The sequence below is a fragment of the Staurois parvus genome, unplaced genomic scaffold, assembly GCF_062004578.1.
Source record: "Staurois parvus isolate SC_StPar_1 unplaced genomic scaffold, SC_StPar_1.0 ptg000877l, whole genome shotgun sequence".
NCBI classification, from domain to species: Eukaryota; Metazoa; Chordata; class Amphibia; order Anura; family Ranidae; genus Staurois; species Staurois parvus.
The window spans coordinates 763659-790176 of NW_028318673.1; the positions used below are offsets into that span (position 1 = coordinate 763659).

The following is a 26518-nucleotide window of genomic DNA, read 5'->3' on the forward strand; positions in this document are numbered from 1 at the left end:
CTTGGCTTCATTCCTCACATGACTGGGCCATTCATATTCCTGGCTAGGTTCTCTTTCGGAGAGACGGGGGAAATAGGAAAGGTGGTGGTGTCTGTCTCTATGTGAGAAGTGATCTCAGAGCGAGTGTGAAAGAGGACCTAGTTGATGGAGAGTGTGATGAGGCTGAAGGATTATGGGTGGAACTGCACATGGGGGGCGGTACTACAAAGGTCATCATTGAAGTTTGTTATAGGCCTCCCAGTGTTAATGAGGAGGTGGAGACTCAGCTCCTCACACAGATGGAAAGGGCTGCAAGGGCTGGGACAGTGATAATAATGGGGGATGGTAACGACCCAGAAAGTGACTGGAGTAATGGTACTGCAGGAACAGTTAAAGGGCAAAAATAAATAAACTTACTACAGGACAATTTTATGGTCCAGTTCATAGAGGCCCCAACTAGGAATGATGCTCTGCTGGACATAGTCATCTCAAACCATGAAGAGCTTATTACGAATGTCCATATAAAAGAACATCTGGGTAGCAGTGACCATAACATGATTTCATTTATTGTTAGCTGTAAACAGCGAGCACATACGGGAAAATAAAAACGCTCAACTTTAAGAGAGCTAATATCCCTGGGAGGGAATATTGGCATCACAATGAACACAACACAGAAATGGGAGTTCTTCAAAAAGACTGTATGTGACCACACTGCAAAATATATTCCCATGGGCAACAAGTATAAAAGGCTACAAATCCAACCTATGTGGCTTACGGCCAAAGTTACAAAAGCTATAGATAATAAGAAAAGAGCTTTTATTAAATATAACAATGAAGGAACGCGATCATCGTTTACACATTACAAAGAATAGAACAGAATATGCAAAAAGGAAATAAAGACACAAAAACTGAAAACAAGCGACAGAAAGATATCAGGACGACCCCAAAACATTCCTCCAATATATGAATAGTAGAAAGGTCCGGTCCCAGCATGTAGGCCCTTTACAGAACCATCTAGAGGGGGGGGACAAAGAGAAGGACAATGTATGAAATCCCTTCTTCAGCTCTGTGTATACAAAGGAGCATGGGGGGGCTCTTGTCCATAATGGGGGTGGTACTGACACCCCCCAGATGATCCACATTGGCTCACAATTGATATGATCCAGAAATATTTGTACAGAATAAAGGTGAATAAAGCCCCTGGACCGGATGGCAGACACCCACGGGGCCTTAAAGAATTCAGCTCTGTCATCTCACAGCCATTGTTTCTCATTGTTAGGGACTCTTTAATGACTGGCATAGTACCACTGGATTGGTGTAAGGCCAATGTGGGGCCAATATTTATAAAGGGGACAAAATCTTTCCCAAGTAATTATAGACCTGTTAGTGGAACTTCTATAGTTGGGAAGATACTGGAGAGTTTAACCCCTCCCCCTCCTGAGGATTTACCCCCCTTCCTGACCACGCCTCTTTTTGCTTTCGGCGCTGCACTAGTTCAACTGATAATTGCGCGGTCATGCAATGCTGCACCCAAATGAAATTTATGTCCTTTTTTTCACACAAATAGAGCTTTCTTTCGGAGGTATTTGATGACCTGTGCGCTTTTTATTTTTTGCGCTATAAACAAAAAAAGACCAAAAATTTTGAAAAAAAAAACAATATTTTTTACTTTTGGCTATAAAAAATATATAGTAAACTCAAAGTTAGTTATAAATTTAGGCCAAAATGTATTCTGCTCCATGTTTTTGGTAACAAAAATCCCAATAAGTGTATATTGATTGCTTTGTGTGATAGTTATAGCGTCTACAAACTATGGGAGAGATAATGGAATTTACACCATTTTTTACTATACAGCACTGCACTAGTTTTACTGACAATTGCGCGGTCATGCAATACGGTACATAAATGAACATGTAACTAAACTCTTCTTTAAACATAGATGAATCTATCCCAATATACAATAAAATAAAAAAATACATTGTAAAATAAAAAAAAAAAAATATTATATATCAAACTAAATGTTCCAAATCAAACTCGTATCATCTTTAATCATCCAGTATGGAAATTCTAAAATTCTTTTTGAACCTCAAAAAAATAAACTTCTGATAGTGTATTACCTTTAAACTGAACATACATGTAAAATAGTGAAAGAACCGTGTATCATGCCAACTGCATACCGTGAGCTCACACGTGAAAAACAATTCCTCTACCAATATATCAATCTCTGAATATGTAAATACACTCGTGACAAGAATCAGAAGAGTGACCATTCCAAGTCCAAACGATGAAACGTGATCACCTCCAAATAGTGAGGATGGAGAATAACCCAAATCTCTAATAGTGAGCACTACAAACTCAATAATAGTGAACAATAAAGTGCTCTCCTCCAACTGGTGCAACAATGGATCATTCCCCTCTGGAAATAAATCCCAGGCTTTCAGGGGATAGTCGCACTCTCCAGGCTTCCTAATGTTCCTGTTGGCACTCTTCCATATTCCTCATCAGGTGAGATAGGAGACAATCAGCGCTATATAGTAACAGAAGTCAATATTTATTGAATATCTTACATTACAATTGAAGAATATCAGCTTCCAGCATTCAGAACAGCTCAGGTGTAGTCCTATGTATAGAGAACCGCATGTTCCCACTTCCAAAATGGCCACGCCCACACTTTCGGTTTTGCGTGAGTGCGGTAGACGTCACGTGTCCCGAAAAGGGATCAAGATGTCTGAGAGGTGGTTCCTTATATTCTGTCCCACATCAAGGGCAAGAAATCGAATCCGCCATCTAACTATATGGAAAAACAGCGGCATGTATATCTTTATTCCCATTCCCTATATGAACACTGCAATCCCTATACGAGCACTGCAATCCCTATACGAGCACTGCAATCCTTATACGAACACTGCAATCCCTATACGAACACTGAAATCCCTATACGAACACTGCAATCCCAATACGAGCACTGCAATCCCTGTATGAACACTGCAATCCCTATACAAGCACTGCAATCCCTATACGAACACTGCAATCCCTATACGAGCACTTCAATCCCTATACAAACACTGCAATCCCTATACGAACACTGCAATCCCTATACGAACACTGCAATCCCTATACGAACACTGCAATCCCTATACAAACACTGCAATCCCTATACGAACACTGCAATCCCTATATGAACACTTCAATCCCTATACAAACACTGCAATCCCTATACGAACACTTCAATCCCTATACGAACACTGCAATCCCTATACGAACACTGCAATCCCTATACGAACACTGCAATCCCTGTACGAACACTGCAATCCCTGTACGAACACTGCAATCCCTGTACGAACACTGCAATCCTTATACGAACACTGCAATCCCTGTACGAACACTGCAATCCCTGTACGAACACTGCAATCCCTATACGAACACTGCAATCCCTGTACGAACACTGCAATCCCTGTACGAACACTGCAATCCCTGTACGAACACTGCAATCCCTATACGAACACTGCAATCCCTATACGAACACTACAATCCCTATACGAACACTGCAATCCCTATACGAACACTGCAATCCCTATACGAACACTGCAATCACACAGCATCTATACTAGAACCATATAACTGTGTACCTGTACTGTAACATAAACTCCATCTTAATGACCCCCCACTCCTCCTAACAGGTACACGCCCCCATACCTGATCTAAATCCCCATGTAATTAAAATGCTAAAAAGGATCAACATATACTGTGAATCCAACTAAATAGCAGCAATGTATATACACCCTTCTTATATAATATATAAATATATAACAGACCGATATTCAATACAATGACAATCTTATACCCCCTATGGTAATGACTCCCTCTACTGGTCAATCTATGCATTCCCAGATCAATACATTCTACATCTACTCACACACAAACTACACCTAATCCATATCCCCCAAACTATCTCATAAAAAGTATGATAAATATGATATATAATAAAATACATTAAATATAACATAAATAAAATCAACCCCTAAAAAACACTAACAGTTAATATAAAATCTACCAAATACACAAACATTTTCACTATTTTACATGTATGTTCAGTATAAAGGTAATACACTATCAGAAGTTTATTTTTTTGAGGTTCACAAAGAATTTTGGAATTTCCATACTGGATGATTAAAGATGATACGAGTTTGCTTTGGAATTTGGAAAGACATCTTTACAGAGACATTTTGGACATTTATTTTTTGGGACATTTAGGTTGATATATAATTTTTTGGAATTTTTATTTTATTTTACAATTTATTTTATTGTAAATTGTATTTATGTATTATTTTATATTGGGATAGATTCATCTATGTTTAAAGAAGAGGTTAGTTACATGTACACATACTTTCAAGGGTGAAAGTCTACTTTTCTTTTGGGTATAGTAGATATTTTTGCAGGTGATAGGGTGCGGAATTCTGTTTATTGATTATTGTGTAAGTAAATGAAATTTGCATCCTTTTTTTCACACAAATAGTTTTCCTTTAGTGGTCATTGATCACCTGTGCACTTCTTATTTTTCTTGCTATAAACAAAAAAAGACTGAAACTTTTTAATAAAAACAATATTTTCTCATTTATGTCATAAAAAATATCAAAAAACTCAAATTTCATCATAAATTTAGGCCAAAATGTATTCTGCTACATGTTTTTGTTATAAAAATTCCCAATAAGTGTATATTGATTGCTTTGTGATAGTTATAGCGTCTACAAACTATGGGATAGATAATGGAATTTACACAGCTTTTACTTTCTGACTGCCCATCACATTTCTTGAGGTGCTAAAATACCAGAGGAGTACAAACACCCCCAAATGACCCTTTTCGGAAAGTAGACACCCTAAGCTATCTGCTGAGAGGCATATTGAGTCCATGGAAGATTTTTTTTTTCCACAAGTTTTTGGAAAATTAAAAAAACATTTTTTTTTTTTTACACAAAGTTGTAACTTAAATTATATATTTCTCACCCAAGCCATGGGTAAATGTGGAATTACACCCCAAAATACATTCTGCTACTTCTACCGAGTATGGGGGTACCACATGTGTGAGACTTTTTGGGAGCCTAGCCACATACAGGATCCTGAAATCCAATGACTGCTTTGAAATCCCGAAGGTGCGGAACTTCCTCATTTCACTTCCTCACTACCTATCCGTTTCAAAGGCCCTGAAATGTCAGGATAGCACCCCGCCAAATGACCCCTTTCTGGAAAGTAGACACCCCAAGGAATTTAAAAATAGGTATGGTGAGTATTTTGCAGATCTCATTTTTTTCTACAAGGTTTTGAAATATAAAAAAAAGAAAAGAAAAAATATGTTTTTTTATTCATTTTCCATAAACTTGTGGCAACAAACGAGATCTGCAAAATACTCACCATGCTTATTATCAAATTCCTTGGGGTGTCTACTTTCCAAAAAGGGGTCATTTGGGGGGTTTGGTGCTATCCTGGCATTCCAGGGCCTCCAGAACTGTGATAGGGAGATGTTATAGAGTCATTGTACAAATCCTGTGACCCGACTTGTATCCGGGAATATTGCATGGCCTTATACTTCCTGCTTCCTGTTCTATGCTGACCTGGATGCAGTTCTGTTGTACAACATGATTCCTCACACCAGCAGCTTGTGTTGTCTTCATTCCTGTACATGAAACATGGTGTCAGAAGTGACTGGAATCAGGACTGAGCCTCTTGTTTGGAGAACAGCAGCTTTGGGAAACACAGGTTTGTGAACTACAGCCTGAGACTGAGGATTGTCTGAGATTTGATAGCTCAGAGGCTTCCTGACAATATGGCTGCCATGAATGGCATACCTCCCCCAGAGGGGATGACAATGAGTGGGGATTGGAGCAGCAATTGGGAATCTTTCAGAGCTGAATGTGAAGATTATTGTCTGGCTACAGGCTGGAATGAGAAATGTGCAGGAGTGCCGGCAGCAACTCTGAGAAGAGTCATGGGCAGTGAATGCAGGCATGTGTATAAACACAATGTGACCCTCACAGCAGATCAGCAACACAATGTTACAGCCATTCTAAATGTACTGCAAGATGATCTCATACCTGCTACAAATGTCATTTATGAAAGGGATGTGTTTGGATGCTGCAAACAAGAAGAGGGACAATCTTTGGATCACTTTGTTACACACTGGAGAGAAAAGGCAGCAACTTGTGAATATGGCACTCAGAGACCAATTGATAAGGGACACAATTGTTGTTGGTATAGGTAGCGAGAGAGCACACGCAGGCGCCTCCTAAGAGAACATGAGTTCACTCTACACACAGCCATTGAGACGTGCCGTACAGCAGAGCTCACTGACAGACGTCTGAAAGTTATGGAACAGGACAGACAACAGACTGACAGCATAAACATTGCAATGCAGCATGGCAACAGGAACAAACTTCAGCAACGCCGCCTGATGAGCACAAATACTGCCAACCCTACAGCTTGCAAATACTGTGGGACTGTGCATGAAAGAATTAAAGAGCCGTGTCCAGCTTATGGGAAGTCTTGGAAGTCTTGTGGAAGAACAAACCATTTTGCTAACGTTTGTTTGTCAAGTAAACGATGGCCATCAATAGGCAAATTACACAACGTGGAGAACACATCCGCATATGAGGAAGAGACACACACCACTGAAGTTATATACAGCAGTGAATTGATTGGCGCTGTGCAATCCAGAGGAAAGAAATGGTTTGTCACTTTACATGTCAATAATAAGCCCCAATCCTGTCACCTCCATTCAGGAACAACGTGGGATGTAATGTGCTTCAGAGACAAAATGGTGTCAGCACCAGAAGCACGTCTACTGCCAAGTGACACCAGATTAAAGTTATACTCCGGTGCGATGATGAAATCTCTAGGGCTCTTCAGGACAGAATGTGCCATACGTGGACTAACACACAAGCTGGAGTGTGAAATTGTGGAAGCAGTCAAAAGCCACTGTTGTCTGGCTCAACCTTTGAGCGTCTAGGGCTGAGACGTTTCTCCGTCCCTGCAGAGCGCAATGTGATGGACAATCTATCCAAGGGGCCCTTGACAAAACAACTGCTGCTAAAGGAATTTAGTGATGTGTTTACTGGGCCAGTAGAATCTGTACCAGGGGAAGTTCATTTCCACCTTGATGTGAGTGTCCCTCCAGTCCAATGTGCACCACGCAATGTGCCGGTGGCATTAAAACAGGCAGTTAAGGCACAGCTTGACCAGTATGAGGCCAGTGGACACTTGGCACCAGTGACTGACCCAACTGACTGGATAAGTAACATGGTGATTGTAAGGAAGCCAAATAAGCTACGAATATGCATAGATCCCAAATTCTTAAATATGGCACTGAGACGATCTCACTACATCATGCCAACTCTCGAGGATGTTTTGTACAAGCTGCCTAAGGCACGTCTGTTCACACTTGTTGATGCCCGGGATGCATTTTTACAGTGTAAGTTGGATGATGCAAGTAGTTACATGACAACCTTCTGGACTCCGTGGGGCAGGAAAAGATGGCGCAAACTGCCTTTTGGAGTATCAGTTGCACCAGATGTGTATCAACGTAAACAACATGAACTATTGGCTAGACTCAGTGGTATTGAACCAATAGCTGATGACATCCTTGTGGTTGGCTGTGGGGACACAGATGAGGAAGCAGAGCAAGATCATGATGGCAAACTGCTGGAACTGATGAATCGTTGTAGGCAGGTAAAATTGAGACTTGGCATGAAAAAACTGCAATTCAAGGTCAAAGAGGTCCGCTTTCATGGACACATTCTAACCTGGGAGGGTTTGAAGGCTGACCCAGAAAAAAATCAGAGCCATACTGGATATGCCGCAGCCAGCAAATGTGAAATCCCAGCAGTGCTTCATTGGATCTGTTACCTACCTAGCAAAATTCCTACCACACCTCTCAGAGGTCTGCGAGCCATTGAGAAGGCTTCTGGACAAGGACGCTGTTTGGCATTGGCTTCCTAAGCATGATAATGCAGTGCAGGACAACAAACGCTTGGTCACGGACACACCTGTCCTGAAGTACTATGACGTTACAAAACCTGTAACTATTCAAAGGGATGCCAGCAAAACTGGACTTGGGTGTTGCCTATTGCAAGCTGGCCAGCCTATCGCTTTTGCTTCAAGGGCACTGACTATACCGAACAAAACTACGCACAAATAGAAGAGGAATGTCTGAGTATAGTGTTTGCCTGCCAGCACTTTCATCACTACCTCTATGGGCGCGACGAGATCACGGCAGAAACTGACCATAAACCTCTGATTTCTATTTTCCAGAAACCACTTTTGTGTGCACCCAAACGTCTACAGAGCATGTTGTCACATTACAAAACTATTGTCTAAATGTTGTCTATAAACCTGGTCCTGAAATGTACATTAGTGACACTCTTAGCAGAGCTACAGCAGCAGGTGGTACACCTGAGTATGCACAACACACAGTTTGCAATGTTCAGCGGGACCTGGATGTCCTGTCACAGATTAATCATTCAGACTATTTAAACGTCACGGACCAACGATTGCTTCAGATAAAACAGCACACTGAAACCGATGAGAGTTTGCAGGCTCTTAAATATGTTGTTCTGAACGGTTGGCCTGATTCCAAGTTAGAAGCCCCATTACTTGTGAGAGAATATTGGACTTTCAGAGATGAAATCGCCATCCAAGATGGTATACTGTACAAGGGGCCAAGGGTCATCATTCCTAAATCTTTAAGATGGGAGATGCTGACTCGTATTCATGCCAGTCACATTGGAGGAGAAGCATGCTATAGACAAGCACGTGATACTCTATACTGGCCCAACATGCAGAACGAGATTAGAGACTTTGTTAGCTGTTGCTCGGCATGCAATGAATATGCGCAGGCACAACAGAAAGGACCTATGATGTCGCATGTGCTGCCCACCCGGCCTTGGCAAATTGTAAGCATGGACTTACTGAATTATGCTGGGCAGGATTTTCTACTAATTGTTGATCACTATTCTGACTTTTGGGAGATTGAGCGACTTCCTGACCTGTCTGCTGATCCTACCATCAAGCGTTGTAAAGCACAGTTTGCACGTTATGGCCAGCCGGATAGAGTCATCTCGGATAATGGACCTCAATTTGCATGTGAGCAATTCAGACGGTTCTCTACAGATTGGATTCATTGCCTGTGGCCAACAAATTACTTGATCCTTGTGTGGTTACAGGTGTCCCGGCGAAACTGCAGTGGAGGAAACAGATAGTCAAACTGTCATACGATGTGTCTGCTAAAGACTTACCTGAACTAAGCATTGGAGAGCCAATCCGTATGAAGCCGCTTCCAGGTGACAGGACCGGTCGCTGGAGACTGGGTTCCTGTGTTCAGAGGGTTGCTCCTCGATCATATCTTGTGGATGTAGAAGGCAGTCTTTACTGCCGCAATCGAGTGGACCTGCGAAGGGCAGAACAATTCACCCCACAAGCCTATGAGCATCCTGCACGTGATCCTCCTGAGGCTCTCAATGCCCCGAGTCCTACTGGACCATATACTCAAAGCAGAGAGAACTCTGCTGTCATATCGGGATACAATGAGGATGACAAAATGCAGCCACATATCCTGTCAAGTTCTTCTCTGCCAAACACACCAGCCAGGAAAGAGGGTCGCTCCTTATCAACACCTTCTGGAACTGAATGGATTTCCCCAGGAAAATCCCTGTGGCCTTGCGTAGTGGTCGAGTTTCAAGACCACCAGATAGACTCAATCTGTAGTGTATCTACCAGTCACACAGCATGCCATGTTCAAGACTGTTCAGGATCTGTTCTAGTTTCATTGTTTACAAGGTTTGAATTGAATGTAAAAAAGGGAGACGTTATAGAGTCATTGTACAAATCCTGTGACCCGACTTGTATCCGGGAATATTGCATGGCCTTATACTTCCTATTTTATGTTCTATGCTGACCTGGATGCAGTTCTGTTGTACAACATGATTCCTCACACCAGCATCTTGTGTTGTCTGCATTCCTGTACATGAAACAGAAATCTCCAATTATATCAGACGCTTTTCTCTCTCATGTGAATTAGAAGTGGTTTAAGGGCTCTCCTTCTCGCCAATGTCTCTGGGGAAATATCAACAAAGATTTGTATGACTGAATCTTCAAATTTTATTTCAGGAAAGTCCCGCAGCCCTTTCCATATCTGGTCCTGGTCTCCAATGTCCTGAAATCACATCCCTTGGTCTTTCTGCTGATATACCCTTTGGCCTTCTGATCCTATATACTCTATCCATTTTTATCCAGTCTGTCTCTGGTCTTCCCATAATTGGATTGCAAATTCTTTTCATTTTCCCCAGTAAGTCTTCCTCTTGTCCTTTTTCTTCCGGAATACCTCTAAACCTCAAATTAGTCCTTCTACTGCGATTCTCCTGATCTTCCATTTTAAATAATAATTCTCTCATTTCTAATTGCCTCTCTTCTATTTGCGTTTCTAATTTCTTGATTTTTATCGTATGTTCCTCTACTTTTTTCTCTGATTCCTCCAAGCGAGACAGGACATGACCCAAATTGCAACGGAGGTTCCCGATCTCCGTCTTAACCACCCTCTCCAATTTTGTGAACATTTCTATCAAATCCTTTTTTTTAAAAGAGTATGTACTGGTGGCCCTTCTTGTTCCACCTTTCTTTGTACCCCTCTACTCTCAGAGATTGGGCTTCCTTTTTCTTGGACATCCGCCATATTCCCTAGTGACAATCTTGATTGTTCACCCCCAAGGTTAATAGAGCACTCACCCTGGTTCTCTTGATTTTGCGATTCTGGGTCTTTTTTCCCTTGTGCCGGCATGTATTTTTTTATCGTAAGGGCGTTTGCACTTGCCTGGGGTGTTTTAGGGCCACCCCCTTTAGCTGGTTTACTTCTCATTTTCCTTAGAGGATTCCTGTTTAATAACTTATTTGCTATATAGGACTAGGGTAGGCCTACTGTATGGATCTGGCGTAGGTCTACTATATGAGACTAACTTTAGTCTTCTGTATAGAATTTGTATAAGTCTGCTATATACGACTGATACGGGTCTACTGTATATTACTTATCTCTGCTGTATAAAAGTTGGTATGAGTCTACAGTTTGAAACTTCTGTGGGTTGGCTGTATAATACTTAACAGAAGTCCACTGTATAGAACTTAGTGCAGTCGCTTATTTAGGATCAGATATGAGTCTATTGTTTGGAACTTAATTCAGGTCTGCTGTATAGTGCTTGACAAGAGCCCACTATATAACTGGGAGCGGGTCTGCTGTATAAGATTTGGTGTCAGTCAGCTGTAAAGAGCTTGGTGCGGGTCTGCTGTATAAGATTTGGTGTCAGTCAGCTGTAAAGAGCTTGGTGCGGGTCTGCTGTATAAGATTTGGTGTCAGTCAGCTGTAAAGAGCTTGGTGCGGGTCTGCTGTATAAGATTTGGTGTCAGTCAGCTGTATAGAGCTTGGTGCTGTTCTGCTGTATAAGATTTGGTGTCAGTCAGCTGTATAGAGCTTGGTGCGGGTCTGCTGTATAAGATTTGGTGTCAGTCAGCTGTATAGAGCTTGGTGCAGGTCTGCTGTATAAGATTTGGTGTCAGTCAGCTGTATAGAGCTTGGTGCGGGTCTGCTGTATAAGATTTGGTGTCAGTCAGCTGTATAGAGCTTGGTGCTGGTCTGCTGTATAAGATTTGGTGTCAGTCAGCTGTAAAGAGCTTGGTGCTGGTCTGCTGTATAAGATTTGGTGTCAGCTGTATAGCGCTTGGCGCGGGTCTGCTGTATAAGATTTGGTGTCAGTCAGCTATATAGAGCTTGGCGCGGGTCTGCTGTATAAGATTTGGTGTCACTTGGCTGTATAGCGCTTGGTGCTGGTCTGCTGTATAAGATTTGGTGTCACTCGGCTGTATAGCGCTTGGTGCTGGTCTGCTGTATAAGATTTGGTGTCACTCAGCTGTATAGAGCTTGGCGCGGGTCTGCTCTATAAGATTTGGTGTCACTCAGCTGTATAGAGCTTGGCGCGGGTCTGCTGTATAAGATTTGGTGTCAGCTGTATAGCGCTTGGTGCAGGTCTGCTGTATAAGATTTGGTGTCAGCTGTATAGCGCTTGGCGCGGGTCTGCTGTATAAGATTTGGTGTCAGCTGTATAGCACTTGGCGCGGGTCTGCTGTATAAGATTTGGTGTCAGTCAGCTATATAGAGCTTGGCGCGGGTCTGCTGTATAATATTTGGTGTCAGTCAGCTATATAGAGCTTGGCGCGGGTCTGCTGTATAAGATTTGGTGTCACTCAGCTGTATAGAGCTTGGCGCGGGTCTGCTGTCTAAGATTTGGTGTCACTCAGCTGTATAGAGCTTGGCGCGGGTCTGCTCTATAAGATTTGGTGTCCATCTGCTGTATAGAGCTTGGTGAAGGTCTGCTGTATAAGATTTGGTGTCACTCAGCTGTATAGAGCTTGGCGCTGGTCTGCTGTATAAGATTTGGTGTCCATCTGCTGTTGATAGCTTGGTGCGGGTCTGCTATATAGTGGTTAATGAGAATCAGCTGTATAGAACGTGGTACGGGTCTACCGTATAGTATTTGACATAATTCCACTATGTACAACTTGAGGCAGGTCTGCTGTATAAGATTTGGTGTCACTCAGCTGTATAGAGCTTGGCGCGGGTCTGCTGTCTAAGATTTGGTGTCACTCAGCTGTATAGAGCTTGGCGCGGGTCTGCTCTATAAGATTTGGTGTCCATCTGCTGTATAGAGCTTGGTGAAGGTCTGCTGTATAAGATTTGGTGTCACTCAGCTGTATAGAGCTTGGCGCTGGTCTGCTGTATAAGATTTGGTGTCAGTCTGCAGTTTTATAGCTTGGTGCAGGACCGCTATTTAATATGCGTCTGCTATATTCTTCTTGCTATGGAACTCCATGTAATATTTAGTATTTAGTCTGCCGCATAGGTCCCGTCATACCATGTTATAGCCTTGCTTCTCATACAATAATACTTTTCACCCAGGCATACCCCCGAGATTTCTACTTTTCTGACACCGCTGTACTCACCCAGAGCCTCTCAGCACCTACAGATTCCTGCTATGAACATTTCCCTCTGGCTGGCCATCACATCTGTAAGACCTTCTTCAGCCTATTTCCCACATCCGACAACCCAGACCAGAGTGGATTCATTAGAAATCATTTGTTGGGCTTCCACCAGCCACAAATAGTCATGAAGAACACACTTGTCATAGATGTATCCAGTGTGCTGAGAAATATCTGTGACAGTCCTTAGTAACAACTCACCAGGACCTCTGCACCAGCGTTTTATATCTATACCAGGTGAGGGAAGTGCTGTATCTGGGGACTCACCATAGATCCTCAGGCTCCAGTCCCACTACTGTTGCTTCCTTCCCCTTCTGACCTGTGACCGCCTGTCCTCCGGTTCTCAGGCAGTGTCTGGGACAGCTCCGGGTCCTTCCATGCCTCTCCAGGTCCTCACTTCAGCTCTCTCCTTCCACCACTTCCCCTCTCTCCTTCCACCACTTCCCCTCTCACACCAGCTCCAGACTCACATGGGAGCGAACTCTCTCTCTGCTCCCACCTCGCACTGACACCGCTCCCTCACCGCAATCCTCCACCGCTCCCTCCCCACACCGCAATCCTCCACCGCTCCCTCCCCGCACCGCAATCCTCCACCGCTCCCTCCCCGCACCGCAATCCTCCACCGCTCCCTCACCGCACTCCTCCACCGCTCCTGTAAAGGGGACACCCGAGGCTCACGTCTTCTCACTCCCGGGACAGGTAAGCTCCCTCCAGGATTCGGGCATTCACACTCCCTCTAGAAGGCCGGCGTCCATCGCCTCCCAGCCATGCTGCTACGGCGGCATGCTGCGGCTCCTCCCCCCTTGGGTTGCATCACTGTCTGATGCACTTGTGACATCATTGCCTACTACATGTGAAATCTGTGAATGATCACATGGTACAGGGCCATTCACAACAGCCTTGTACCATGTGACAATCTGTGACCAATCACAGCTCACACAGTATTTCTCAATGACTGCAAGAATGCAGCCAGAGAGAAAGAGAAATTATTCATTTTACAGCCTTTATGGGTGCAAAAACAATCGGTGTAAAAAAAAATTTATTCGTCACCCCCACAAGTAGTACAGCATTACCATGGTGACCCTATACTGCGAGGGTGATAGTATGGAAAAAAAAAGATAAATAACAAGGTAAAAAAATAAAAATGTTAAAAAAAATGTTTAAAAATTATAATTTTTTTTTTTTTTTTTTTACTAAAAAGATAACGGAAAACATTTTGGCCAAGATTCATGACAAAATATTATTTATTTGCAAAATTTTACAAGAAAATTTTTTTTCACAATTTTCAGGTTTGTTCATTTACATAGCACTTTATCCCCACATCAGAGCTGGGATGTCCAGCAACATTCATCTAGAAGACATTTCCCACACTCAAGGCACTAATACACCTCCAGGGTTGTGTGGGACCCCTGATGTACAGGAAGACAGGACTTCAGTGAGGAACATTTCCCTCACTCAGGAGAGGAACGTGGCTTCTTCCCCGTGTGAGATCTCTGATGTCTGGAAAGATGGGACTTCCGTGAAAAACATTTCCCACACTGAGGACAGGAATACGGCTTCTCCCCAGTGTGAGATTTTTGATGTGTGTAAAGATTGGACTTATCTGAAAAACATTTCCCACACTCAGGACAGGAATGTGGCTGCTCACCTGTGTGAGATCTCTGATGTTTATGAAGATTGAACTTCACTGAAAAACATTTCCCACACTCAGGACAGGAATGTGGCTTCTCCCCTGTGTGAGATCTCTGATGTTTATGAAGACTGGACTTCTCTGAAAAGCATTTCCCACACTCAGGACAGGAATGTGGCTTCTCCCCTGTGTGAGATCTCTGATGTTTATGAAGACTGGACTTATTTGAAAAGCATTTCCCACACTCAGCACAGGAATACGGATTCTCCCCTTTGTGAGATCTCTGATGTGTGTGAAGAATGAACTTCCGTGAAAAACATTTCCTGCACTCAGGACAGGAATACGGCTTCTCCCCCGTGTGAGATCTCTGATGTCTGTAAAGACTGGACTTGTCTGAAAAACATTTCCCACACTCAGAACAGGAATACGGCTTCTCACCCGTGTGAGATCTCTGATGTGTGTAAAGATTGGACTTCAGTGAAAAACATTTCCCGCACTCAGGACAGGAATACGGCTTCTCCCCCGTGTGAGATCTTTGATGCCTATTAAGAAAGGATTTATAATGGAACCTCTTCCCACACTCAGTACAGGAGAAGCTCTTCCCTGTTGGAAGGCCGGCCTGGTCCCGCACAGTCTGAGGTTCCTCAGGATACGAGGAATCCGATGGTCCATCTACACTGGGTGGTGCCGGATGGACATTGGAGGGAGCCGGGTTTTCTCCTGGACTATACTGTGTGATGTCCTCATCTTCTACTTTCCAGTCTGGAGACAAAGTGAGACAATCCTCGGAGGTTTTCCTCATCTCCCGGCCATGTACTAAAATACAAAGACAAAGAGGATTACTAGACAGGAGCTGATTGGTTCCCCCAAACCAGGACTCCGCCCACATCAGGCAGCTTGGTCTCTGAGGAGCTTACAATTCCACCCTCAAGGGAACTAGGAAATGGCTCCTCTGATCTCCTACCAGGTCATTTCTTTATTCATGGACCTTAGTCAGAGAGTGAGGAAACAACCAGAACTGTCTTTTATAGGAGGGACAGTGATGAGGGGATTATAGGACGAGGGTCCCCACCCCCTCTATCACTCATCACCATCTTCCCAACACAAGAAGTACTGCACTTCCTTATTTACTCCATGATTTAGTCATGAAGAACAGCGGGGCTGAGCCCCACCAGAGGTCAGAGAGTGAGGATGGGGGGAGAACAACCAAGATGAAGACTGGACTGATCCTGAAGACCACCATCATTGGGGAATTGACTCCTCCCTCATTATCACTTTCTGTTTAAGGGTTCAAAGTTGGAGGATGTTCTCACATTATTATCACCATGTAAAAGTCTGTGCTCCAATCACATCATCCGATATAAAATGTCCAGCTGGGAGGAAATGGGGGTAACAAAAGAGAATCCATATTATGTGTATATATAGCAGTGGGGGGAGGGGGGAGAGCAGAAGTCAGGAGTGTGTAATGTACAACATGGAGTATATAGTGCAGGGGTCAGGAGTATGTAATGTACAACATAGAGTATATAGTGCAGGGGTCAGGAGTATGTAATGTACAACATAGAGTATATAGTGCAGGGGTCAGGAGTATGTAATGTACAACATAGAGTACAGTGGGGATCGAAAGTTTGGGCACCCCAGCTAAAAATGTGTATTAATGTGCATAAAGAAGCCAAGGAAAGATGGAAAAATCTCCAAAAGGCATCAAATTACAGATTAGACATTCTTATAATATGTCAACAAAAGTTAGATTTTATTTCCATCATTTACACTTTCAAAATAACAGAAAACAAAAAAATGGCGTCTGCAAAAGTTTGGGCACCCTGCAGAGTTAATATCTTGTACTGCCCCCTTTGGCAAGTATCACAGCTTGTAAACGCTTTTTGTAGCCAGCCAAGAGTCTTTCAATTCTTGTTTGAGGTATCTTTGCCCATTCTTCCTTACAAAAGTCTTCCAGTTCTTTGAGATTTCTGGGCTGTCTGTCACGCACTGCTCTTTTAAGGTCTATCCATAGACTTTCAATGATGTTGAGGTCAGGAGATTGTGAAGGCCATGGCAAAACCTTCAGTTTACGCCTCTTGATGTCATCCCCCGTGGATTTCGAGGTGTGTTTAGGATCATTACCCATTTGTAGAAGCCATCCTCTCTTTAACTTCAGCTTTTTCACAGATGGCATCAAGTTACCATCCAAAATTTGCTGAAATTTTATTGAATCCATTTTTCCTTCTACTCGTGAGATGTTCCCTGTGCCACTGGCTGCAACACAACCCCAAAGCATGATTGATCCAACCCCATGCTTCACAGTTGGACAGAGGTTCTTTTCATTAAATTCTGTGCCCCTTCTTCTCCAAATGTACCTTTGCTCATTCCGGCCAAAAAGTTCAATTTTAACCTCATCGTTCCACAGAACTTGTTTCCAAAATGCATCAGGCTTGTCTATATGTTCATTTGCAAAGTTCAAACGATGATTTTTGTGGTGAGGACGTAGAAGCGGTTTTCTTCTGATGACTCTTCCATGAAGACCATATTTGTACAAGTATCTCTTTATAGTGGAATAGTGACCACAACTCCAGTGTCTGCCAGATCTTTCTGGAGGGATCGTGCAGTCAAACGTGGGTTTTGAATTGTTTTTCTCACAATCCTGCGAGCTGTTCTGTCTGATATTTTTCTTGGTCTTCCAGATCTTGCTTTAACTTCCACTGTTCCTGATGACTGCCATTTCTTAATTACATTCCGAACAGAGGATATTGACATCTGAAAACGCTTTGCAATCTTCTTATAGCCTTCTCCAGCTTTGTGAGCGTCAACTATTTTCAGTTTCAGTTTTCTAGACAACTGCTTAGAAGAACCCATGGTGCTGATTGTTGGGGCAAGGTCAGATGAGTCTGGGCATTTAAAACCTTTGAGATTGACATCACCTGGTCTTCCCAGACGATGATTGAGAACAATCCATGACACTGGCAGGTCTCAGCTTTGCAAAGCGGGCAGTGCATGCTATAAATTCTGCAGGGGGCCCAAACTTTTGCAGACGCCATTTTTTTGTTTTCTGTTATTTTGAAAGTGTAAATGATGGAAATAAAATCTAACTTTTGTTGACATATTATAAGAATGTCTAATCTGTAATTTGATGCCTTTTGGAGATTTTTCCATCTTTCCTTGGCTTCTTTATGCACATTAATACAAATTTTTAGCTGGGGTGCCCAAACTTTCGATCTCCACTGTATATAGTGCAGGGTCAGGAGTATGTAATGTACAACATGGAGTATATAGTGCAGGGGTCAGGAGTATGTCATGTACAACATAGAGTATATAGTGCAGGGGTCAGGAGTATGTAATGTACAACATGGAGTATATAGTGCAGGGGTCAGGAGTATGTAATGTACAACATGGAGTATATAGTGCAGGGGTCAGGAGTATGTCATGTACAACAGAGTATATAGTGCAGGGGTCAGGAGTATGTAATGTACAACATAGAGTATATAGTGCAGGGGTCAGGAGTATGTAATGTACAACATGGAGTATATAGTGCAGGGGTCAGGAGTATGTCATGTACAACAGAGTATATAGTGCAGGGGTCAGGAGTATGTAATGTACAACATAGAGTATATAGTGCAGGGGTCAGGAGTATGTAATGTACAACATAGAGTATATAGTGCAGGGGTCAGGAGTATGTCATGTACAACATAAAGTATATATTGCAGGGGTCAGGAGTATGTAATGTACAACAGAGAATATAGTACAGGGGTCAGGAGGATGTAATATACAACAGAGTATATAGTGCAGGGGTCAGGAGGATGTAATGTACAACATGGAGTATATAGTGCAGGGGTCATGAGTATTGAATGTACAATATAGAGTATGTAGTGCAGGGGTCAGGACTATGTAATGTACAACAGAGTATATAGTGCAGGGGTCAGGAGGATGTAATGTACAACACAGGGTATATAGTGCAGGGATCAGGAGTATGTAATGTACAACAGAGTATATAGTGCAGGGGTCAGGAGTATGTAATGTACAACATAGAGTATATAGTGCAGGGGTCAGGAGGATGTAATGTACAACATAGAGTATATAGTGCAGGGGACAGGAGTATGTAATGTACAACATAGAGTATATAGTGCAGGGGTCAGGAGTATGTAATGTACAACAGAGTATATAGTGCAGGGGTCAGGAGTATGTAATGTACAACAGAGTATATAGTGCAGGGGTCAGGAGGATGTAATGTACTACATAGAGTATTTAGTGCAGGGGTCAGGAGTATATAATGTACAACATAGATTATATAGTGCAGGGGTCAGGAGGATGTAATGTACAACATAGAGTATATAGTGCAGGGGTCAGGAGTATGTAATGTACAACATAGATTATATAGTGCAGGGGTCAGGAGGATGTAATGTACAACATGGAGTATATAGTGCAGGGGTCAGGAGTATGGAATGTACAACATGGAGTATATAGTGCAGGGGTCAGGAGTATGTAATGTACAACATAGAGTATATAGTGCAGGGGTCAGGAGTATGTAATGTACAAGTTATATAGTATAAGGGTCAAGACTCACAGTATTCTGTAATCAGTGGAAGCCTAAATGTTTACTGTAGACAACATGTAGAGGTGAGCTGGGAATAAACCATCATGAAACAGGTGAGATTATTATCACCATGTAAAAGTCTGTGCTCCAATCACATCATCCGATATAAAATGTCCAGCTGGGAGGAAATGGGGGTAACAAAAGAGAATCCATATTATGTGTATATATAGCAGTCGGGGGAGGGGGGAGAGCAGAAGTCAGGAGTATGTAATGTACAACATAGAGTATATAGTGCAGGGGTCAGAAGTATGTAATGTACAACATGGAGTATATAGTGCAGGGGTCAGGAGTATGTAATGTACAACATAGAGTATATAGTGCAGGGGTCAGGAGTATGTAATGTACAACATACAGTATATAGTGCAGGGGTCAGGAGTATGTAATGTACAACAGAGTATATAGTGCAGGGGTCAGGAGTATGTAATGTACAATATAGAGTATGTAGTGCAGGGGTCAGGAGGATGTAATGTACAACAGAGTATATAGTGCAGGGGTCAGGAGGATGTAATGTACAACACAGGGTATACAGTGCAGGGATCAGGAGTATGTAATGTACAACAGAGTATATAGTTCAGGGGTCAGGAGTATGTAATGTACAACATAGAGTATATAGTGCAGGGGTCAGGAGTATGTAATGTACAACATAGTGTATATAGTGCAGGGGTCAGGAGTATGTAATGTACAACAGAGTATATAGTGCAGGGGTCAGGAGTATGTAATGTACAACAGAGTATATAGTGCAGGGGTCAGGAGGATGTAATGTACTTGGACAGAGGGGTGGCGGTGGACGTGGTATACTTGGACAGAGTGGTGGCGGAGGACGCGGTATACTTGGACAGAGGGGTGGCGGTGGACGTGGTACACTTGGACAGAGGGGTGGCGGTGGACGTGGTATACTTGGACAGAGGGGTGGCTGTGGACGTGGTATACTTGGACAGAGGGGTGGCTGTGGACGTGGTATACTTGGACAGAGGGGTGGCGGTGGACGTGGTATACTTGGACAGAGGGGTGGCGGTGGACGTGGTATACTTGGACAGAGGGGTGGCGGTGGACGTGGTATACTTGGACAGAGTGGTGGCAGTGGACGTGGTATACTTGGACACAGTTCCCCACACACGGCTAATGTGTAAGGTAAAGTCTATGGGCTGGAAAAATCTGAATGTAAATGGATAGAAAACTGGATAAAAGATCGTATTCAGAGAGTAGGGGTAATGATTCATACTCTGAATGGTGTAGGGGTGCAAGTGGGGTATACCAAGGTTCCGATGTTATTAGTGGGGTAACCCAGGTTTCAGTGTCTTCAGTGGGGTACCCCAAGGGTCAGTGTCATCAGTGGTGTACCCCAAGGGTCAGTGTTATTAGTGGTGTACCCCAGGGTTTAGTGTTATTAGTGGGGTACCCCAAGGTTCAGTGTTATTAGTGGGGTACCCCAGGGTTCAGTGTTATTAGTGGTGTACCCCAGGGTTCAGTGTTATTAGTGGGGTACCCCAAGGTTCAGTGTTATTAGTGGGGTACCCCAAGGTTCAGTGTTGGGCCCCTTACTTATTAATATATATATAAACAATATGGGGTGTGAGATTATAAACCCCATTCCAGTCTTTGCAGATGACACCAAGCTGTGCCGGGGAATAACGTCCTTACAGGATGTCTCCAACTTACAAGCCGACCTCAATGCTCTGTGTAATTGGGGGACTATGGGGCCAATGAGGTTTAATGGTGATAAATGTAAGGTTCTGCACTTGGGGGGGCCAAGAATATGCATCATACATACTAGGGGGGTACAACTGGGGGGTCAATGGTGGAGAAGGATCTGGGGGATCAATTGTGGAGAAGGATCTGGGGGGGGTCAATGGTGAAGGATCTGGGGGGGTCAATGGTGAAGGATCTGGGGGTTCTAATAGATCACAAGCTTATAAGTGCATGCAATGCCAAGCTGCGGGTTCTAAAGAGAGCAAAACCCTCTCTTGTATTAGGAGAGATATAGACTCCAGAGAGAGAGATATCACCTCCCCCCCCCCCCCTGGTACAAATCATTAGTAAGACCTCATCTGGAATATGCAGTTCAGTTTTGGGCTCCAATTCACAAAAAGAACATTGGGGAACTGGAGAAAGTACAGAGAAGGGCAACCAAACTGAGGCATGGAGGAGATCAGCTATGAGGAAAGATTAGAGGAACTGAATGTATTCTCTACTGAGAAGAGGAGATTAAGGGGGGATATGATCTCCATGTATAATACATAAGGGGGGGATATGATCACCATGTATAATACATAAGGGGGGATATGATCTCCATGTATAATACATAAGGGGGGATATGATATCCATGTATAATACATAAGGGGGGATATGATCTCCATGTATAATACATAAGGGGGGATATGATCTCCATGTATAATACATAAGGGGGGATATGATCACCATGTATAATACATAAGGGGGATATGATCTCCATGTATAATACATAAGGGGGGGATATGATCTCCATGTATAATACATAAGGGGGGATATGATCTCCATGTATAATACATAAGGGGGGATATGATCTCCATGTATAATACATAAGGGGGATATGATCTCCATGTATAATACATAAGGGGGATATGATCTCCATGTATAATACATAAGGGGGGATATGATCTCCGTGTATAATACATAAGGGGGGATATGATCTCCATGTATAATACATAAGGGGGATATGATCTCCATGTATAATACATAAGGGGGATATGATCTCCATGTATAATACATAAGGGGGGGATATGATCTCCATGTATAATACATAAGGGGGGATATGATCTCCATGTATAATACATAAGGGGGATATGATCTCCATGTATAATACATAAGGGGGGGATATGATCTCCATGTATAATACATAAGGGGGGATTGCTGTAGGAAAGTCCTGGATTCTTTCTTGGATACACAGAATATAACTGGATATAACATTTATAGGGAAAGTTGATCCATGGAATATCCGATTGCCTCTCGGGGGGTCAGGAAGGAATGTTTTCCCCTGCAGGAGGAGATCGGATCGTGCTTTGCTGGGTTTTTGTCTTCTGGTGGATCAGCTGTGGGTTTAGGATTATCACTTTTATTTTTAATGGTTCAACTAGATGGAATGTCTTTTTTCAGCCAGACTAACTATGTAACTATGTAGGTCCCACACCGCTGCCTCCCATCTCCTGAGACTGCACTCAGTGACTTGGGTCTGAGACACTACAGACATATCCCTCCACCTGGCACAGCCAGCAGACCACAGAGCAAGGAACCCTGGGAGAATTGCTCTGTCAGAGATCTTACTAGAACCAGATATGGGGCCAAAGACCCAAAGTACATGTCCCAGGTGGCTAGGTTAACGCTAATGGTGAAAATCAACATTTTGCTGCCAGCTGAACCCCAGAATCTCCAAAAAATCCAGTCTAGATATATAAATTGTGTCGTACAGACTGATATTGCCAAATGTTGACTCTACTCTGGACCAATCAGTGAGCAGTATGGGTGGAGGAATGGATTTAGTGTTCATGACCCACCTGTGCTGATCTCTGTAGGAGTGTCCTCCTCTATAAATGTCCCCGTTATTCCATCCTCCTCCATAGACTGCTGATCATCCCTCACATACGCCTCTTCTTCTTCTGCTTTCACCTCAAATTCTATATCGATTGGATCTCCACTCTAAATCAAGGAAATGAGAGAAAATGTCTGAAACTATAAAGTCGCATAAAAAAAACTCCACACAACTTCTCCACAAGTCCGTGTTCTAGATACTCCATCCAACCAACCTTGTAATGGAGAGGGTTGGTGTGACCTTCCTGTGTGGAATCCCGGGAATACAGAGGATGGGGACATCTCTCTGGTGGGTTCCTGTAGCTGGATGACTCCACCATGGTGTCCTGGTACAGATCTTTGTGTTCTTTTAGAAGCTCTGACTCCTCCATCCCCCCATCCTCATCCTCCTCCTCTTTTATCTCTTCTTTAACTTCAACTTTAGGATCTCTCAGGTTTCCACTCTGAATATATAATAAAAATGACATCAATGGTAACAATGCAGATAATGTACAGATCCTAATGATACTATCAGTGATTGTTCCTCATCTACCTGATGATGGTGAGGGATGGAGTGACCTTCCTGTGTGGAATCCTGGGAATACAGAGGACGGGGACATCTCTCTGGTGGGTTCCCATGACTGGATCCATCTGTAGGAAACACACACACTGACTGAATCCATTGTTTCTATGTGTTTATCAGATGATGGGGGATCTAGGTGGATCCTCCGTACTGCTCTCTCCTTTACAATAAAGTCTCCTCTTACCCGGTGATGTGAGGGGCGGCTGATTGTCCATCATGACGTCCTTGTAGAGATCCTTGTGTCCTTCTAAATACTCCCACTCCTCCATGGAGAAATAGACAGTGACACCCTGACACCTTATAGGAACCTGACACACACAATGATACAGTCACCATCCAGACACATCCCTTGTCTGTTACTGGAGAATGTCCCAGAATTCCCGGCACCGCTCACCTCTCCTGTCAGCAGCTCCATCATCTTCTTGGTGACTTCTAGAATCTTCTGCATGTTGTGTCTCTCAGGGTTTAGGGAGTCACATGGAGGCACTGTGATGGTCATATGATCACCTGACTTCAGAAGAGGAAATCTCTGTATTGGGGAACCAATAGGAATATCATGTTAGACTCCCAGAATCCTCCTCACCTCTCCGGTCAGGTCTGTGTTTTATTACTAGAGATAAGAGTGATGTCATGTGACCTCCCAGAATCCTCCTCACCTCCGGTCAGGCCTGTGTTTTATTAATAGAGATGAGAGTGATGTCATGTGACCTCCCAGAATCTTCCTCACCTCTCCGGTCAGCAGGTAGATGATCTCCAGGGTGAGGTTTAGTATCTTCTCAGTCATGTGACTCCGGTCCTCCTCCATCCTCATTGGTGCCATCATGTGATCTATACAGGTCTCCTTGTAGACGGATAACTTTGGGAAATGAAAGTAAGAATGATTTGGATGGTATTGGTCACACAATAATAGGATGTGGATGTGAGGGGGGAATAGGAGGGTTGCTGGACATTTAAGGACTACTCCCCCCATGGGAACACATTTAGTTTGGACTGTTTAATGTTTGTTACATCTTGAAGGACCTGGAACCCTCTTGTCCTGTCGGATCAGAAATCCCCTTTTCTCTGTTGGGTTTGTTTTGTTTCTGAACTGGTTTGCAGCTGAATCAGGACTCCTCTAAGAACAAGTGCTCACTGAGTGAAGGAATGTCCTTCTCTATGTTACTTGATATTCCAGAACAGATCACATGACCAGTGAGACAAAAAGATGGTTAAGATTGCCAGTTCTGTAAGGTCAGAAAAATAAGGACAGGTGGGGGGCACCACAGACCCAGAGACCTCCCCTCCTTCCGAGTCCCCCAAAGCCCTGCAGCCTGACTACCCCCTAAAAGGTCCCAGATTCCCCCTTCAGAGGCCCTTAAGTCCTTCAGCTTTACTAAACCCTCACAGCCCCTCAGCTCCTCTACTTCCCTCAGACCCCTCAGTATTTTCCTCTCTCTGACACCAATGATGGAACATATTCTTCATGGCCGGCTGGGGAATGTTTCCTTCCTCCTGAGCAGCAATGTAAGGGGCTCTATGCTCCATACTCCTGACCCCGGCACTCCATCATTGTGTTGGCTGCATAGTGTAATGATTGCCCATTGGCTGCCTGTGTAGTGTCATCATTGCCCTTTGTAGGCCATGTATGGTCAGGATGGTCCTTGTCTTGTCTATTTATTGTCAGTGCTGTTTGTTTAGAGGACCATATTACTAGAATTTATCTCCACAATGAGGAGAATGTTCCGGCCCCGGAAGTGGGGGAATGTTCTGCCCCTGAAGGGGTTCATCTGGGTTCCCACACTATATATGTGTGTATCATCATCTGCTGGAGATAAAAGATGTCACAGTGACTATGGAGGAAGAGGACGGACATGACTATGGAGGAAGAGGACAGGCATGACTGGAGGAAGAGGACGGACGTGACTATGGAGGAAGAGGACGGACGTGACTATGGAGGAAGAGGACGGACGTGACTATGGAGGAAGAGGACGGACGTGACTATGGAGGAAGAGGACGGACGTGACTATGCAGTAAGAGGACGGACGTGACTATGGAGGAAGAGGACGGACGTGACAAAGGAGGAAGAGGACGGACGTGACTACGGAGGGAGAGGACGGACGTGACTACGGAGGGAGAGGGCGGACGTGACTACGGAGGGAGAGGACGGACGTGACTACGGAGGGAGAGGACGGACGTGACTACGGAGGAGGAGGACAGACGTGACTACGGAGGAGGAGGACGGACGTGACTTCGGAGGAGGAGGACGGACGTGACTACGGAGGAAGAGGACGGACGTGACTACGGAGGAAGAGGACGGACGGACTACGGAGGAAGAGGACGGACGTGACTACGGAGGAAGAGGACGGACGTGACTACGGAAGAGGATGGACACGACTACGGAGGAAGAGGACGGACACGACTACGGAGGAAGAGGACGGACGTGACTATGGAGGAAGAGGACGGACGTGATGATGGAGGAAGAGGATGGACGTGACGGGGGGTTACTGGGTGTAAATAGAACATAACATCTTATTACCTCCTCTGCTGCCACTTCCAGCAACGTCTCCTCTCTACTTCCTGTCTATAGCTGTCATGACTTCCTGTCTGTACCTGACATCACTTCCTGTCTTTAGCTGACATCACTTCCTGTCTGTAGCTGACATCACTTTCTGTCTTCCATAGAGACTTCCTGTCTGGGTAGAAGTGAGATCACCACCTTGTGGAGCTCAGAGGAACTGCAGCCCCGAGAAATGTCTCATGGTGTGATCCCGGCCTTGTGCTGTGTTCAGCATTTTGAATGTTTTCTTGTCATATTTGCCCTTTAACCCCTTCAATTCCGGGCACTTTTACCCCCTTCCTGCCCAGGACAATTTTCAGGTTCCCTATTCTTCATTCAGGAGGTCCAGTCCCCACCATCTGGGAATACAAGTCATTCAGACTCCACTGGTAGACAACAAGGTCCCCCAATTAGTCTGTCACCTTCCAGTCTCTGCAGCAGAATACCAGGATGGAGTCTAGATGACGCCTCCCACTGACTCCGCCCCTCTCCATGACTTGGATTCCTTAGTGGAGATGACACCTTGGAAGAGGACTGAACCCCAAATGTCTATCAGACAAACTATGAAGGTCCAAAATCCCTCAGATTCAG

At 43.9% G+C, this 26518-nt stretch overlaps 1 protein-coding gene across 1 annotated transcript; it reads right to left on the reverse strand.

The window, feature by feature from the left end:
• Positions 1 to 10052: 10052 nt before the first annotated feature.
• Positions 10053 to 25987, reverse strand: LOC149443087 (uncharacterized). Its single transcript, XM_089655938.1, has 6 exons — positions 25981 to 25987; positions 23362 to 23459; positions 23045 to 23272; positions 22796 to 22937; positions 15247 to 15493; positions 10053 to 10080 (listed from the first exon to the last, which is right to left on the reverse strand). Exons 1-6 carry the CDS (start codon positions 25985 to 25987, stop codon positions 10053 to 10055), a joined length of 750 nt encoding a protein of 249 aa, XP_089512064.1.
• Between the last annotated feature and the right edge of the window lie 531 nt (positions 25988 to 26518).